Raw genomic sequence first — 16,555 nt, forward strand, 5'->3', positions numbered from 1 at the left:
CGCCCCAGGTCCTGGCCACCGACATGTCCAAGCACATGAGCCTCTTGGCCGACCTCAAGACGATGGTGGAGACCAAGAAGGTGACGAGTTCCGGGGTGCTGCTGCTGGACAACTACACCGACAGGATCCAGGTTGGGGGGGGCCAACGCGGGGGGGCCGCGCGCGCGGGGGGGGGTGTCGCGGTGGCGGAGGGAGGGCTGTGACGGACCCGATGGCGGTTTGGGGGGGCTCTCGGCAGGTCCTGAGGAACATGGTGCACTGCGCCGACCTGAGCAACCCCACGAAGCCGCTGGCGCTCTACCGGCAGTGGACCGAGCGCATCATGGAGGAGTTTTTCCGTCAAGGGGACCGGGAGCGGGAGAGGGGGATGGAGATCAGCCCCATGTGCGACAAGCACACCGCCTCGGTGGAGAAGTCCCAGGTCGGGGGGGGACACGCGGGGCGGGGGGGGGACACACGCGGAGCGGGGGGGGGGGACCTGGGGGACACACACACGTGGGGTGGGGGACACACGCACGCACACACGTGGAGGGGATGGGGATCAGCCTCGTGTGTGACACACGGCCCCGGTGGAGGAGTCCCGGGGGGGGGACGTGAGGCGGGGGGGCGCGGAACGGGGGGACACAGGGGAGGGGGGGACACACACAGAGGGGGTGGGGTCAGCCCTTGTGTGACGAGCGAATGGCTGCTGGGGAGAAGTCCCGGGTCGGGGGGGGGGGGAGGGAATATGGGGGGGGCCACACATGGGGTGGGGGGGTGTGGAGGGGGGGGGACATGTGGGGACACACATGGAGGGGGATGGGGATCAGCCCCTTGTGTGACAGGCGGGTGGCTTCTGGGGAGAAGGCCCAGGTGGGGGGGGACATGGGGGGACATGGGGACACACACACACACTGGGGTAGCACCAAGGGGGGGCCCATGGGGGGGGGATGGGGACGCATGGGGGGGTCTGTGATGGCTGCAGGTGGGTGTCCTGTGGGGACAGGGACCCCTGGTGACACCCCAGTGTCCCCAAATGGGTGTCTCATGGGGACAGGGGGCCCCCCAGTGCCACCTCAATGTCCCCAACCGGGTGTGTCATGAGAACAGGGCCCCCCCCAATGCCACCCCCATGTCCCCAACTGAATGTCCCGTGAGGACAGACACCCCCGGTGCCACCCCCACGTCCCCAACTGAATGTCCCGTGGGGACAGACACCCCCGGTGCCACCCCCACGTCCCCAACTGAATGTCCCGTGAGGACAGACACCCCCAGTGCCACCCCCATGTCCCCAACTGAATGTCCCGTGAGGACAGACACCCCCGGTGCCACCCCCATGTCCCCAACTGAATGTCCCGTGAGGACAGACACCCCCGGTGCCACCCCCATGTCCCCAACTGAATGTCCCGTGAGGACAGACACCCCCGGTGCCACCCCCATGTCCCCAACTGAATGTCCCGTGGGGACAGGGACACCCCCCCTACCCCCCCCCCGGGTGCCACCCCACGTCCCCAACCGGGTGTCCCCAAGCAGAGGCGCCCCAGGGGGGGTCCCCTCCCCTCCTCCTCGGCTCCCGGCTGGGGCCAGGGGGCCAGTCCCGCGTGCGTGTCCCCCCCTCGCCGTCCCCGTCCCCGCCGTGTCCCCAACGTCCCCGTGCCCCCCCAGGTGGGGTTCATCGACTACATCGTGCACCCGCTGTGGGAGACCTGGGCCGACCTGGTGCACCCGGACGCGCAGGAGATCCTGGAGCGCCTGGAGGAGAACCGGGACTGGTACCAGCGGCGGGTGCCCCCCCAGAGCCCCGAGCCCCCCCCGGCGCCCCCCGCGCCCGCGCCCCCCCCGCGCCGCTTCCGCTTCGACCTGCCGCTGGACGAGGATGAGGAGGGCCGGGAGGCGGCCCCCTGCCCCCCCCCCCCCGCCGACGGCGGCGGCCGGCAGCCCCCCGGGAGACCCCCCGAGGGGGGGGGGGGGCGGGAGGAGGAGGAGGAGGAGGAGGAGCGGAACGGACTCGGGGGGGGGGATGCGGGCGGGGAGTGGTGACCCCCCCGGGGGTTACGGGGGGCACCCCCCAGCAGGACTCAGATTTATTTTATTTCGGTTTTATCTCCCGTTTTCTTTTAATTTTATTCTAATTTTTTCATTTTTTAAATTTGATTTTCATTTTCGTTTCATTTTAAGTTAATTTTCATTTTCTTTTCATTTTCTTTTCATTTTTCATTTTATTTTCATTTTCATTTTATTTTCATTTTATTTTCATTTTTCATTTAAATTTTATTTTCATTTTTCATTTTTATTTTTATTTTCATTTTAATTTCATTTTCATTTTATTTTCATTTTCATTTTATTTTCATTTTATTTTCATTTTCATTTTATTCTCATTTTTATTTTTATTTTATTTTCATTTTAATTTTATTTTCATTTTTAATTTTAATTTCATTTTAATTTTATTTTCATTTTATTTTCATTTTTTATTTTCATTTTAATTTTATTTTCATTTTCATTTTATTTTCATTTTCATTTCATTTTCATTTCATTTTCATTTTTATTTCATTTTATTTTCATTTTTCTTTCAATTTTCATTTTCATTTTCTTTTCACTTTTCATTGTTTATTTTTTTTATTTTTTCTTATTTTCATTTTCATTTAATTTTCTTTTTTAAATTTTCATTTTCGTTTAATTTTCTTTTCATTTTTAAATTTTTATTTTCATTTGGTTTTTCCTTTTAATTTATTTTAATTTAATTTGCATTTATTTTTCTTTACGTTTTCATTTTTTCATTCGATTTTAAATTCGATTTTAATTCGACGGGGTTTCTTTGGGGGGGGGGCGTGGGGGGAGAGGGAATTTTTATTGTATTTTTTAAAAAACTTGAAAAGACAAAAAAAGAGATAAAACGCGCCCCCCCCCCCCCAAGGGAGGAAAAAAGGAAATATGGACAGACACACCCACCCCCCCCAAAATAAACCGGGGGGGGCGGCGGGGACCCCCCCCCACCTAAAGCCATTTATCCAGAGGGAGGACGGACCCCGGGGGGGCAATTTGGGGGCTGGGGGGGGGGGGGGGGGGGGAGATGAGTCCTGGCGGGATGGGGGGGCACGGGGACAGCCCCCCCTATTTTGGGGTGCACGTCCCCCCCCCCAAGTCTTCCGCTCACTCCCCCATTTTGCACAGGGACCCCCGGCGTTGCCCCCCCCCCCCCCGCAAATTGCCCCCAGCTCTCCTGGGGGGGGAGGAGCCCTCACTATTGGGCCCCCCCCCCCCAAGCAGGATCCCCCCCAAACCCGCTGTGCAGGGTCCAGGCCATAGCGGGGGGGTCTCCCCCCCAACCCCCCAATCGAGGTGAAGCAATAACAAGGTGCCCCCCAAAAATCCCTCTTGGGGGGGGTGGGGTGGGGTGGGGGGGTCCGGGGTGGGGGGCAGACCCCAAAACAGCTTTTTTTCTGGGGGGGGGGTCCCCCATTTCTGAACACTGTACTGTAGCATTGGGGTTGGGGTCTCCCTTAATTTGTGAGGGGGGGCACGGCGGGGGGGTGCAATGGTGCTGGGGGGTTTTGGGGGGGTTCGCGGGGGATCTGACCCTCCCCACTTTTTTTTTTTTTTTTTGGGGGGGGTGGGGGGGTGTCAGGCCTGGCCTGTGCCCCCGCGACGTGGCCTTGTAGCGGCGGGATGGGGGGGGGGGGGGGGGGCGTGGCTCGGCGGGGGGGGGTCGTGCAGAGCTTTTATTTTTGTACGCGGCGGCGTTTCTGTACATACTGTGAATGGCTTGGCCGGGACCCCCGAGGGGGGGCCACTGGGGGAGACACCCCCCCCCCCCCCAGCTCGCCAGCCCTCCCCCCCTCCCCCTCCATCCCCTGGGGGTGTGCCCCCCCCTCGGGACTCCCTTACCCCCCCCCTCCGTTGCCCCCCTTCTCCCTCCTCCGCCATCAGCTCGAATAAAGAGGAGAAGGGACCGAGTGGGGGAGTCTGTGGGGGGGGGGTCTGGGCTGGGGGGGGGGCACGGGAGGGAGAAAGCGGCTGGGGGGGGCGGGGGGGGCACAGGGAAGCCCTGGGGGGGGAGGGGGGGGTGTCCTATCGCCCTGGGGGGGTCCATGCCCCATGGGGGGGCACAGGGAAGCTCGGGGGGGGGGGTGTCTATGCCCCCGGGGGGGGTCACAAGGGGTCAAAGGGAAGCCCTGGGGGGGGGTCTATGCCCCGGGGGGAGGGGGCGCAGGGAAGCCCTGGGGGGCTCCATACGCTGGGGGGGGGGGGGTACAGGGAAGCTCGGGTCACAAAGCGGTCACAGGGAAGCCCTGAGGGGGTCCCTGCGCTGGGGGGGTTACAGGGAAGCTCGGGGGGGGCGGTCAATGCCCCGGGGGGGTTACAAGGGGGTCACAGGGAGGCCCTGGGGGGGGTTCAGTGCGCTGCGGGGGCACGGGGAAGCCCTGGGGGGGGTCAATGTCCCGGGGGGGGTCACAGGGAGGCCCTGGGGGGGGTCAATGTCGCGGGGGGGGGCCACAGGGAAACCCTGGGAGGGGTTCCCCAGTCCTGGGGGGGTTCCCACAGCCCGGGGGGGTCCCCGTAGGCTGCCCCAGACCATAGAGAGGAGCGCCGCAAAGCCTCCGAGCGGGCCGGAGGGGCTCCAGGCGGCGCGGGCGCTCTGTGCCGCCCCCCAGCGGTCGGCCGCGGGACCAAGCGCGCCTGCGCGCTGCTGCCGAGCGGGAACTGCGCATGCGCGGAGCGGCCCCGCCCCGCCCGGTTCAAACGGCGGCGCGCGCGCACCGACACCCCCCGCCCCCCCCACCCGATCCCGTACCGGCAGAGCAGGTAACGGGGGAGGGGGTTAACGGCTCTCCCATCGCCGGGGGGGCCCTGTGCCACCCCCCGGGTGTTTAGTGGGGGGCAGCCCCGGCCCGGGGGGGGCTTTGCCCCGCGTTCCGCCCGCGGGACCGATTAGAGGCGCCTGAGGGGGGGGCGGCTCGCCGTGGCGTCCCGGTGTGTGTGTGGGGGTGTCTCCATGTCCTCCCGAGCCCCCTCAGGCCTCCCCCACCCCAAACCGCGGCCTCTGCCTCCCAGCGGGGCCTCTTACCCCCCCCCAGGGCCCTGCCGCCTCCCTCCACCCCAAACCTTGGCCCCTGCCCCCCCTCAGGGCCTGTCACTTCCCCCAGCTCCCCCCGTGAGCCCTCCCCACCAACACCCACCCCCCAAATTCTACCTCACCACCCCTGTCTCCACTCTCCCGGCCCCCTCGCCCCCCCCCCCCCGAGTCACCCCCACCCCAAACCAAAGCTTTTACCCCCCCCACCTGCCCCTTCAGCCTCCCCCACCCCTCACCCTGCTGCCACCTCTCGCTCCCCATCCACCACTCTCCCCCCCACAACTTTGGGGTGCCACTGCCCCCCTAAGCGCACCCCCCGTCCCCTCCCCAGCCCTGTGCGCAGCCCCCGCCCCCCCCCAGGCCCCCACCATGCTGAGCAAACGGATGCAGGAGCTGGAGGAGGTGAGCAAGGAGCTGCAGAAAGTTTTGCTCTCGGACTGGGCCGACAATCTCCTGTGCCAGAGCCTGGACAAATGGGCCCGGATGGATGACAAGCTGCTGGCCTCGCAGGCCACGGCCACCCAGCTGGTCAGAGGTGAGCTCTCTCTCCTCAGAGTCTTCCCCCCAGCCTTGAAAAATCCACACACCCCCCCCGGTGTCAACCTCTGTCCCCAGAGCTCAGCACGGCCGAGGAGACGGTGGCTCAGACCCTCCTGGACCAGGAGAGCGAGCTGCAGCGATCCCTCCGCAGGCTGCAGGACATGGAAGAGGAGCTGCTTCAGGCACGGGAGGCCGGTGCCAGCCTGCAGGCCAGCAATAAATATCCTTTTTGGAGAGGTGGGGGGGGTGGGGGGTCCCTTTAGGGGTTTTGGGGAGGGGTTCCAGCCCACCCAGTTGTCTCTCTTCACTCACCCCACTGCCCTGCGCCAGGAACTGGAGGAGCTGCGGGAGGAGAGTCGGCGGCTGGAGGAGGACATGGAGCGGGAGGACGAGGCTGTCCCCTCCGCTGCGTGAGTGAGGGGGGGCAACGGGATGGATAAAGGGGAGGAGGGGGAACCCCCAAGACACCTCTGAAGCCCCCCTCTGCCCCCCGCAGGTATGTGACACAGCTCTACTACAAGATCAGCCGCATCGATTGGGACTACGAGGCCGAGCCGGCACAGATCAAAGGCAGTGAGTGTCCCCCAACAACCCCCTCATGCCCCCCCCAGCCCCTGCTCCCCCTTAAACCCCCCCATTTTCTTCTCGTCCCCCCCCATCTCCGTGAAGTCCACTACGGCCCTGACATCGCCCAGCCCATCGCCATCGACGGCAGCCAGCATTCCCGCTGCTTCGTTAGTGATTATTTGTGGAGCCTGGTGCCGACAACCTGGTGAGCACCAGCACGGACTGGGGGGGTGCGCTGACCACACCCCTCCCCCCCCCCCCCCCCCAAACATCGCTGAATCTCCCCCCAGGCTTAATCACAAAAGTCTTTTTTTATTTATGTAACAACGGGATTTGGAAATCATTAAAACCAGTCAGTCGCCCGCCGGGCTGGGAGGTGGGTGCCAATCCAGCTTCCCCCCTCCCCGCAAAACCAGGAAAGGGGCGGGGGGGGGGGATTTTGGGGGTGCTGCACACCCCCCCACACCCCCCTAAGCTGTGTGGCCGAAAGCACAGTCCTGTGCCGCGTAGGGGGGGGCCAGGGGTGACATCCCAACCCCCCCTCACCGCGTGTTTACCCGCCGCCGTGGGGAAAAGGAGCGAGGGGGGGCGATGGAGGGAGGAAAACCAGCCGGTGCGCGTGTGTCTGTGTCTCTGTGTGTGTCCCCCCACTCTCCAGCCCCTCGCTGCCCCCCCCCCACGGCGGCGCCGGGGTTAGCAGGGACAGTCGGGACGGTCGGTTTGTTTGCGGCAGGGTTCCATGGTGATGGCCACCCCCACCCCGCTGCGCCCCGACGTCATCCGCGTCACCTCCGTCCAGGCGTCGCTCGCGGGGTCGTAACACTCCACCGAGTCCAGGAACGTGTGGCCGTCGTAGCCTCCTGCGCACAGACAAAACCCTTGGAGTTTACTCCCCACACCCTCAAACAAAACAGGAGACAACCAACACCCCCCCTAAAAAAAAAAAAACCAACCCAAACAACCTACCCAAGACGTAGATCTTGCCCTGGTAGACGGTGACGCCGAGGGCGCTGCGCCGGTACCGCATCGGCGCCACGAAGCTCCAGGCGTCCGTCTCCACCTCGTAGCGCTCGGTGCTGTTGAGCTGGTCCGTCCCATCATAGCCCCCCATGGCGTAAATGCAGTTATTGAGGGCGCACACACCTGGGGGGGAAAGGAGTGGAGTTAAACCCCTCTTTAATTCACTTTAGGGCCCCCCCCCTCCCCGTTCCCTCACCGGCGCCGCTGCGGATGGTGGCCATGGGGGCGATGGCTCGCCAGGCGTCGCGCTCGGGGTGGTAACACTCGGCGGAGCTGAGGCGGGTGGTGCCATCAAACCCCCCCACGGCGTAAAGGAGGCGGTTCAGCACGGCCACCCCCACCCCGATCCGTCGTGTCAGCATCGGGGCCACCAGCTGCCACTCGTCCCTCTCTGGCTCATACCTGGGGATGGGGGGGGGGGACACAAAACAACACCCCCAGGGTGAGTCCAGGCCCCAATTAGAGCCCTAATACCACCACCCCCCATTAGAGCCCTAATAACCTACCCCCCTCCCAATTAGAGCTCTAATACCCCCCCCCCAATTAGAGCCCTTGTACCCCCCTACCAATTAGAGCCCTAGTAACACACACCCTACACTCCCACCCCCCACCCCCCCCCCCCCCCAATTAGAGCCTTGATAACACACCCCCCCCCACAACCCTGCCCTGTAGGGCTGAGCTTGTGTAATCAATTTCGTTAGCTGGCCCCCCCCCCCCCCCCAGGAAATATGTGTTTATCAGCCCGGGGGGTGGATGATCTGTGTCCCACCACCACTACCCCATGGCAGACTGGGGTTTGTGCCCCCCCCCCAGGGGCAAACTTGGCTCCCCCCCCCTGCTCCAGAGCAAACCAGGACTTGTGGTTTCAGCCCCAGGGGCAGATTTAGGGCCCCCCAGGGCCAATTTGTGCCCCCCAGGGCAGACCAGGGCTCATCAGCCCAGGGGCAGATTTGGGGACCCCCAAGGCAGATTTGTGCCCCCAGGGTTCACATTATCCGCCCTGGGGTAGATTTAGGCCCCCCGGGGCAGATTTGCCGCCCCCCCCCCCCCCCCCCCCCCACCAGACCAGGGCTCATGTTATCAGCCCCAGGGCAGATTTAGGGCCCCCCAGGACAGATTTGGGATCCCCCTGGATAAATTTAGGTCCAACTGGGCAGATTTGCCCCCCAACCCCCCCCCCCCAAAAACAGATCAAGGCTCATGTTATTGGACAAATCTGCCCCCCTGGATAAATTTAGACACCCCCCGGGGCAGATTTGGGCCCCCCCCAAACAGACCAAGGCTCATGTTATCAGCTGCAGGGCAGATTTGGAGCTCACCCTGAGGCAGATGTGACCCCCCCCCCAAGCAAAACAAGACCTATTATCAGCCCCAGGGAGAAATTTGGGCCCCCCCCCAGGGACAAATCTGCCCCCCCCCAACACCTCAGAGCAGACCTCCCACCCCCTCTAGACCCAGTTCACCCCCAGTACCCCCCTCACCTTTCCACGCTGCTATGGTGAATACATCCATGTGACCCCCCCACGGCGTAAATCATCCCGTCGATGACCCCCACCCCGATACGGTTGCGGGGGACGCTCATGGGGGCACAGGGCGACCACTGGTTGGTCATGGGGTTGTAGCAATCGATGGCGGCCGAGTCCGTGTTCCCATCGGGGGAATTATTCCGCCCCCCCACCGCGTAAAAAAGCCCCCCCACCACACAACCCCCCAAACCGCTCCGGGGAAGCTGGAGATCAGCTAAACGGATCCAGGAACCGTCGTGGGGGTTGTAGGCTTCGAGGTAACTCAAGGACTGGCGGTAGTAACCGCCGGCGGTGTAAATGAGCTGGCCCACTTTGGGCGTCCGGCAAGGCAACACCTGCGTGGCTTTATGTAAAGTTAAATCCTGGAAAATCTGCGCCAGGTAATCCTTGGAGCGGGTGTCGGAGCGGAGGATTTCGCATTTCTGGAGCTGGGTTTGGAGGAAGTGGGGGGTGAGGGAGTGGCAGCGCACGGCGCGCAGCAGCGCCTGCACGTAGGGCCGCCGGCTCGGGCAGTCGTGTTTCACCCAGTTGATGCAGGCGTGGGAAAACCTCCGACTCGCAGCGCACGTTCAGCTCGTCCTGGCTGATCAGGGTCACCAGCTGGCAGTGGGACAGGTTGAAGAATTCCTCTTGTTTCGAAACCTGGCGGAGGTGGAGGGGGGGGGGGACAAGGAGTGAGGTTTGTTGGGGGGGGGGGGGGGGGGGGGGACGCGGCAGCCCCCTGAAACTCAGCACCGGCCCCAAACCCTGCGCCCGAGGCGACGGGCGGCCTTTGCCCCGCGGGTTTTGCTGCAGTTGTGTGTTCCCTTGCCGGGGGGGGCAATGGGGGGCCCCCCCAGCTCTATGATACCCCCCCAGTTAGTATTAAATGGCATGGGGGCCCTCCCAGATCTGTAACACCCCCCTCAGTTTGTATTAAATGGGGTGGGGGCCCCCCTGGATCTGTGATACCTGCCCAACAGTTTGGTTAAATGGGGTGGGGGCCCCCCAGCTCTGTGACACCCCCCCGTTTGTATTAAATGGAATGGGGGCCCTCCCTGGATCCGTGACACCCGCCCAACAGTTTGTATTAAATGGGGTGGGGGCCCCCCAGCTCTGTGATACCCCCCCAAGTTTGTATGAACTGGGGTGGGCACCCCCAGATCTGTGATAGCCCCCCCCAGTTGCCAGCCTGTGTGAAGGGGATGAGGGGGTCACCCCAACCCTGTGACACCCCCCAACAGTTCATATTAAATGGGGTGGGGGCCCCCCACTTGTGACACCATGTTGAATGAGGTGGGGGGGGCCACTCCTCAGGTCCTGCAGCCCCCAAGGGGGGGCTTCTCACTGCTCCCCAGTCCCAGGGGTCTCCTCCTCATGACCCCCAGATCCCCCCCACACACCTCCTGGGGGGTCTCCTTCCTGCCCATCCCCTCGAGGGGGCTCCTCCCTGCTCCCCATCTACCCCATCCTTCGGGAAGGGGGGCCTCATTGTTCCCCAGCCCCCTCAACCCCTGAGGGGGGCTCCTCAGTGCTTCCCCATCCCTTGAGTTCTCTCCAAGCCCCCCATCCCCTCGAGGGGGCTCCTCATTGCTTCCCCATCCCAGGACTCTCCCCCCCATCCTCCAGGGGGGGCTCCTCCCTGCTCCCCCATCCCAGGGGTCTCCCCCTCCCTGCTCCCCAAATCCAAAAGTCTCCCCCACCCCAGCAATTCTCCTCCCCAAGCCCCCCCCCATCCCCTCAAGGGGGCTCCTCCCTGCTCCCCATCTACGCCATCCTTTGGGAAGGGGGGGCCTCATTGTTCCCCAGCCCCCTCAACCCCTGAGGGGGGCTCCTCATTGCTCCCCATCCTCCGGGGGGGCTCCTCCCTGATCCCCCATCCCTGGAGTTCTCTCCAAGCCCCCCCATCCCCTCGAGGGGGCTCCTCATTGCTCCCCCATCCCAGGACTCTCCCCCCCATCCTCCAGGGGGGGCTCCTCCCTGCTCCCCCATCCCAGGGGTCTCCCCCTCCCCGCTCCCCAAACCCAAAAGTCTCCCCCACCCCAGCAATTCTCCTCCCCAAGCCCCCCCCCATCCCCTCAAAGAGCCTCCATCCTCCGCCGTCCCGTCCCTTTTCGGGGTGTCGGGGCGTGTCCCCCCCGGTGCCCTCTCACCTCCCCGAAGTGCCTGTAGATGTACTCGCGGGCTTTCTGGCGCAGCTCGAGGCAGCCGATCTGCTCGGCGAAGTTGGCGATGCCGATGGCGTTGCTGGGGTGCAGCTGCTGCACGAGGAAGTGGCAGCAGGCGCGGACGACGCTGTCGATCTGGTACATGACGGCGCCGTTCATGACGTGCAGGACGCATTTTTCCCCCACCGAGATGGACGCCGTGTAAGCGAATTCCACCAACCGCTCCATCACCCGCGGGTGAACCCCTTCGATGGGGATCACCTCCATCCCTCGTTCTCGCAAACCCGTCGTAAACATGGCTTTAAAAACCGGGCTGGACGAAGCCAAAACGATTTTGTGAGCCGGGAAATCGGCCGGAGGGACGTCGCGGCGGTAGCGGACGCGCAGGGTGACGTCGCAGAGCTGCCGCTCCAGGCGCAGTTGGTTCATGATGGCCAAGGCCGCCTTGGGGTGCTCCTCCAGGCTGTAGCTGAAAGAACCCGACCCCCCCGGGGAGGGGGTCACCTCCGCTTGGCATTCGGGGGGAGGCGGCGAGGAGGAGGAGGAGGAAGAAGAGGAGGAGGACATGGCGCCAGCATCGCAGGGCCCCCCCTGGGGTGGGGAAGGCGGAATGGGGAAAGGGGGGGGGGGTGGCTAGGAGGGGTGGCGGGGGGATGAGAACCTGTGGAGAGAGAGGGGAGGGGGTTAGAGGCGGGGGGGGGGTGATGGGGAAACTGAGGCACGAGGGGGAGGCAGAGACCCCCCCCAGATCAGCCTCAGGACACAGAGGTTCCGGAAACTGAGGCACGAGGGGGAGGCAGAGACCCCCCCCAGATCAGCCTCAGGACACAGAGGGGAAACTGAGGCACGAGGGGGAGGCAGAGACCCCCCCCAGATCAGCCTCAGGACACAGATGCATGGGGCGGGGGGGGGAGCAGAGGGAAGAAACACACCTCACCCCCCCCTCCGGATCAGCCCCAGTGTGTGTTGGGGAAACTGAGGCACTGGGGGGGGGGGGGGAAAGAGAGACACAACCACACCCGCCCGATCAGCCCCAGGACACAGTGGGGAAACTGAGGCACGGGGGGGGGGGGCAGAGGGAAGGGACAACACACACCCCCCTTCCGCATGCCCTGGGGGAACTGCAGCGGGGGGGGCTTAGGGAAGGGTCCCCCTTGGCTCACTGTGGGGAAAATGAGGCACGGGGGGGGTGTCACAGGGAAGGGCCCCCCCTCCCCGCACCCACGGGGGACACTGAGGCACGGAGGGGTCCCCACTACCTCCCCCCCGCCCCCCAGTTTCCCGTTGCAGGCCCCCTCCCTCCCCGCACCCTCCACCCCGGGGGGGGGGTATCTCCCACCCGTGCCCCCCGTGTTTACCGGGGGGGGGGGTTGTGGGGTGCAGGCTCCGAGGCGCCAGGACCCCCCCAAACCCCCCCCAACCCCGTCCTGGGGGGAGGGTTCCGGGGGCGGGGCCGGGCGGGGGGGGGGGTGGGGGGGTCCCGGGAGGGAGTCGGGGGGGTCCCGGGGGTCTCACCCGGCCATGGCGCGGCCCCGGCGGCGGCGGGATGCGGCGGGGGGGGGGGGCGGGGGGGGCCGTGACTAAGCAGCGCGCGGAGCCCCCGCCGCGGTAAGAGTCCCCGCGGCCCCGCCCCGCGCGTGACGTCAGCGCCGCCACGTCCCGCTCCCGCCCCGCCAGAATAAGAGTCCGAGGTGGGGGCGGGCGGTGGCGTCACGGGGGGGTGTGGGGGGGTGTCACCGGGGGTGGGGTCTCGGTGTCCCCCGTGGGGGTCCCCGTGTCACCCCGGGAAGAGAGGGGGGGCTCCGGGTGTCACCGGGGGGTGGGGGGGTGTCAGGTGTCCCCCGTGGGGGTCCCCGTGTCACCCGGGGATGGGGGGGGGCTCCGGGTGTCACCAAGGGTGTCACCGGGGGGGGGGGTGTCAGGTGTCCCCCGTGGGGGTCCCCGTGTCACCCGGGGATGGGGGGGGGCTCCGGGTGTCACCAAGGGTGTCACCGGGGGGGGGGTGTCAGGTGTCCCCCGTGGGGGTCCCCGTGTCACCCGGGGATGGGGGGGGGGCTCCGGGTGTCACCAAGGGTGTCACCGGGGGGGGGGGGGTGTCCTGGTGTCCCCCGTTGGTGTCCCCATGTCTCTCTGGGGGCTGATGTCCCTCGGGCCATCCCCGTGTCACCCGGGGGGTGGGGTCTTCCCCGTGTCCCCTCCCCGTGTCCCCCGGGGGTGTCCCCACGCTGTCGCGGTTCGGGGGGGGGGGACGAGCCAGGCGGGGGTGGCTCCGAAAAGGCCTTTTATTAAAAACTCGATACAAAACCGGCGAGAGGGGTGGGGGGGTGACGGGGGGGCGCGGGGACAGCGACAGGGATGCCCCAGGCTCCCCCCCCCAGACCCTGTCAGCGCGGAGGGGGGACGACATGAGAGTGTCCTCGTGGGGACGGGGGTGGGGACAGGGATGGGGACAGGATGGACACAGGGACAGGGACGGGGACAGTGACAAGATGGGGACAGGATAGGACATGGCGACAGGGATGGGGACAAGGACAGGGATGGGGATGGGAACGAGCGCAGGGTGGACACGGGGACAGGACACGGGTGGGGCCAGGGATGGGGCCAGGGTGGACACAGGGACAGGGATGGGGACAGTGACAGGAACGAGCGCAGGGTGGACACGGGGACAGGACACGGGTGGGGCCAGGGCCGGGACCGGGGCCAAGCACAGGGACCAGGGATGGGGACAAGGTGGACACCGGGACAGGAACAAATGCCAGGCTGGGGACAGGGACAGACACGGGGACAGGGATGATGCCAGCACCCTGTCCCACACCCCCCCCTCACCCCTGTGCCACCTCCCCCTTCCCCTCCCTCCCCCCACCACTGGTCTCCCCTCCTCCCCCACTGGTGTCCCTCCGCCTCCCCGAGGACCTCCCGGAGGTGCCACCGCCGCCGCCACCTCCTCCACCGCCGCGTCCCCCCGCGGCGCTGCCGTCCCCCGTCCCCCCGCGGTGGTGACACCCGCCGCCGCGCAGCAGGCGCAGCACGGCCCGGCACATCTCCCGGCTGGTGCCGGTGTAGATGAGGGGGTTGAGCAAAGAGTTGGCCATGGCCAAACCCAAGAAGTAGTCGGCGTGGTAGAGCACGGCGCACGCCCGCGGGCAGCACCAGGCGTCCAGCAGCAGGAGGAGGAAGAGCGGGGACCAACAAGCGATGAAGGTCCCCACCACCACCGTCACCGTCTTCAACAACGCCGGCGATTTCGGCGAAGGGCGGAGGTTGGCCGAGCGCCGGACGGCGCGGTAGAGGCGAGCGTAGAGGACGACGATGGTGAGGAGGATGGCGAGGAAGACGGCGACGCAGAAGAAGACGTAACGCTTGGAGTAGAGAGGGAGGACGGTGGAACAGGCCGGGAGGTCGCCCAGGCAGTTCCAACCCAAGCCCGGCAACGCCGCCAACGCCACCGAAACCCCCCAACTGGCCGCCACCAACGACCACATCCGCCCCCTCTTGTCCCCCCGCGTCACCCGCACCCGCGCCATGGTGAGGTGACGCTCAACCGCGATGGCCAACAAGCTCAAGACCGAAGCAGCCAAGGTGAGGAAGACTCCGCCTTCCCGCAAGAACCACAACGCCGGCGTCAACCGTAAGGTGTTGGCGCCCGAGAGGACGATGTTGGCGGTGTAGGCGACGCCAGCCAACAGGTCGGAGAGGGTGAGGTTGCCCAGCAGGTAGAACATGGGCGAGTGGAGCTTCTTGGTCCTCCAGATGGTCACCAGCACCACCAGGTTCTCCACCACGATGAAGCCGCAGACGAGGAGGAAGAGGAGGGTCTCGGGGCGAAGGCCGCCCCGGTAGCGCCCGGCGTGGAGCTTCCCGGTGTAGTTGTAGTGGAGGGCGAGAACCGCGTCCTCGGGGAAGGGCCCCGGCGCCATCCTGGGGGCGGCTACATGGCGGGAGCTGGAGGGGGGGGACACACGGGGGGTGAGCGGGTGCCCCGAGAGGGGTGTGCACCCCCAAAGGGCTGTACGCTCGTGAGCGCACACCCCGAAGGGTCTGTGTGCACTCGCACGCTTGTGAGCGTGCACCCCAAACGGTCCCGTGGGGATGGGAGCTCACGAGCGCGCACCCCAAAAGGTCTGTGCACGCTCGCACGCTTGTGGGGGGGCACCCCAAACGGTCCCATGGGGATGTGAGCTCGTGAGTGTGCACCCCAGCAGTTCTTTGCACATGTGCACACTTACAGGGGTGCACCCCAAACGTTCCCGTGGGGATGTGAGCTCGTGAGCGCGCACCTCAAACAATCTGTGCACGCTCGCACGCTTGTGGGGGGGCACCCCAAACGGTCCCATGGGGATGTGAGCTCGCGAGTGTGCACCCCAGCAGATCTGTGCACATTTGCACACTTACAGGGGAGCGCCCTGAATGATCCCGTGGGGACGGGCACTCACAAGCACGTACCCCGAAAGAGCCATGCGCTTGCGTACATTCACGTGTGTGCACCCCAAAAGAGCCCTGTGTGTGTGTGCACGCGCACACGCTTGCAAGCGCGCACCCCAAAGGGTTCGTGCACGTGCACACACTCGCCAGCGCACACCCCAAACGGTCCTGTGGGGGTGAGAGCTCGTGAGCGAGCACCCCAAATACTCTGTGCACATTTGCACGCTTACAGGGGCGCACCCCAAATGGTCCTGTGGGGATGTGACCTTGCGAGTGTGCACCCCAGAAGTTCTTTGCACATTTGCACACTTACAGGGGTGAACCCCAAACGGACCCGTGGGGATGTGAGCTTGTGAGCGTGCACCCCAAAAGGTTTACGTGCAGGTGTGTGTGCCCAAGCGTGTCCCCCCAAAAGGGGCTGTGTGCATGGGAACTCACAAGCGTGCACCCCGAACGGTCCCATGAGGATGTGAGCTCGTGAGTGTGCACCCCAGAAGTTCTTTGCACATTTGCACACTTACAGGGGTGAACCCCAAACGTTCCCGTGGGGATGTGAGCTCGTGAGCGTGCACCCCAAAAGGTCTGTGCACATTTGCACACTTACAGGGGTGCACTTCAAACAGTCCTGTGGGGTTGTGAGCTTGCGAGCGTGCAAAGAAGCACATTTGCACGCTTACAGGGGTTCACCCCAAACGGTCCCATGGGGATGGGAGCTGGTGAGTGAGCACCCCAAAGGGTCGTGCACGTGCACACACACTCCAGCGCACACCCCGAACAGTCCCGTGGGGGTGGGAGCTCACAAGCGCGTGCCCCGAAAGGTCCGTGCGCGTGCACGCGCTTGCCAGCTGCACCCTAACGGGTCTGTGTGCGCGTGTGCGCGCACCCACAGGGTTCCCAGGGCCCCCCCACAGGGCTCCCAGGCCCACTCGTGCCCCACGGGGTCCGTGCGCCCGCGCGTGGCCCGAAGGGTCGGTCGTGCCCCCACGCGCACGTGCCGCCGTGCGCCCCGAACGCTCCCGTGTGGGTGCGAGCGGGCGAGCGCACCCCGGAGGGGGGGTTGTGCACCCCGAACGCTCTCCCGTGCGTAGGCGAGCGAGCCCCGGGGGGGGGGGGGGGGCCTGCGCACACGTGCGCGCTTGCGGGCCTGCACCCCACGGGGTATTTGCACACGCGTGTGCTCGCGAGCGCGCGCCCCGCGGGGACCCCCCACACGCACCCGTGGGTGCTCGCCTCACGCGTGGGCTCCCCCCACCCCCCACCAAGGCGGGCGCCGGGCGAGC

At 65.2% G+C, this 16,555-nt stretch overlaps 4 protein-coding genes across 4 annotated transcripts in view; 2 read left to right on the top strand and 2 right to left on the bottom strand.

Moving 5' to 3' along the window:
• The window catches only part of PDE4A (phosphodiesterase 4A), a 30,020-nt gene extending 25,234 nt beyond the window's left edge, over positions 1-4,786 (top strand). The window contains exons 14-17 of the mRNA XM_074929852.1: positions 9-131; positions 239-421; positions 1,645-1,875; positions 4,541-4,786. Coding sequence (XP_074785953.1) covers positions 9-131; positions 239-421; positions 1,645-1,875; positions 4,541-4,786 — 783 coding nt within the window. The remainder of the gene's footprint in view (positions 1-8; positions 132-238; positions 422-1,644; positions 1,876-4,540) is intronic.
• A 636-nt stretch (positions 4,787-5,422) lies between these two features.
• Positions 5,423-6,405, top strand: SPC24 (SPC24 component of NDC80 kinetochore complex). The gene is made up of 5 exons (XM_074929853.1): positions 5,423-5,588; positions 5,669-5,813; positions 5,911-6,003; positions 6,090-6,166; positions 6,263-6,405. The coding sequence occupies exons 1-5, from the start codon at positions 5,423-5,425 to the stop codon at positions 6,367-6,369; spliced, it is 588 nt and encodes a 195-aa protein (XP_074785954.1). The 3' UTR covers positions 6,370-6,405.
• A 47-nt stretch (positions 6,406-6,452) lies between these two features.
• On the bottom strand, positions 6,453-12,411 carry KEAP1 (kelch like ECH associated protein 1). Its single transcript, XM_074930150.1, is given in 7 exon segments — positions 6,453-7,020; positions 7,127-7,303; positions 7,377-7,582; positions 8,662-9,248; positions 9,250-9,348; positions 10,839-11,514; positions 12,369-12,411. Coding segments are annotated over 6 exon segments (1,818 nt in total). The 5' UTR covers positions 11,421-11,514; positions 12,369-12,411; the 3' UTR covers positions 6,453-6,853.
• Positions 11,487-14,645, bottom strand: S1PR5 (sphingosine-1-phosphate receptor 5). The gene is made up of 2 exons (XM_074929854.1): positions 13,767-14,645; positions 11,487-11,514 (listed from the first exon to the last, which is right to left on the bottom strand). The coding sequence occupies exons 1-2, from the start codon at positions 14,573-14,575 to the stop codon at positions 11,487-11,489; spliced, it is 837 nt and encodes a 278-aa protein (XP_074785955.1). The 5' UTR covers positions 14,576-14,645.
• Between the last annotated feature and the right edge of the window lie 1,910 nt (positions 14,646-16,555).

Source organism: Athene noctua, chromosome 31, assembly GCF_965140245.1.
Source record: "Athene noctua chromosome 31, bAthNoc1.hap1.1, whole genome shotgun sequence".
NCBI classification, from domain to species: domain Eukaryota; kingdom Metazoa; phylum Chordata; class Aves; order Strigiformes; family Strigidae; genus Athene; species Athene noctua.

Excerpts from the sequence above, each read along its gene's own strand:
- SPC24 (XM_074929853.1), top strand. The coding sequence starts at position 5,423 with ATGCTGAGCAAACGGATGCAGGAGCTGGAGGAGGTGAGCAAGGAGCTG. Across the intron at positions 5,589-5,668 it reads GGCCACCCAGCTGGTCAGAG|AGCTCAGCACGGCCGAGGAG; the intron begins GTGAGCTCTCTC and ends CTCTGTCCCCAG. Across the intron at positions 5,814-5,910 it reads AGCCTGCAGGCCAGCAATAA|TGCCCTGCGCCAGGAACTGG; the intron begins ATATCCTTTTTG and ends CACTCACCCCAC.
- S1PR5 (XM_074929854.1), bottom strand. The coding sequence starts at position 14,575 with ATGTTCTACCTGCTGGGCAACCTCACCCTCTCCGACCTGTTGGCTGGC. Across the intron at positions 11,515-13,766 it reads GGCGGTGGCACCTCCGGGAG|GTTCTCATCCCCCCGCCACC; the intron begins GTCCTCGGGGAG and ends CTCTCTCCACAG.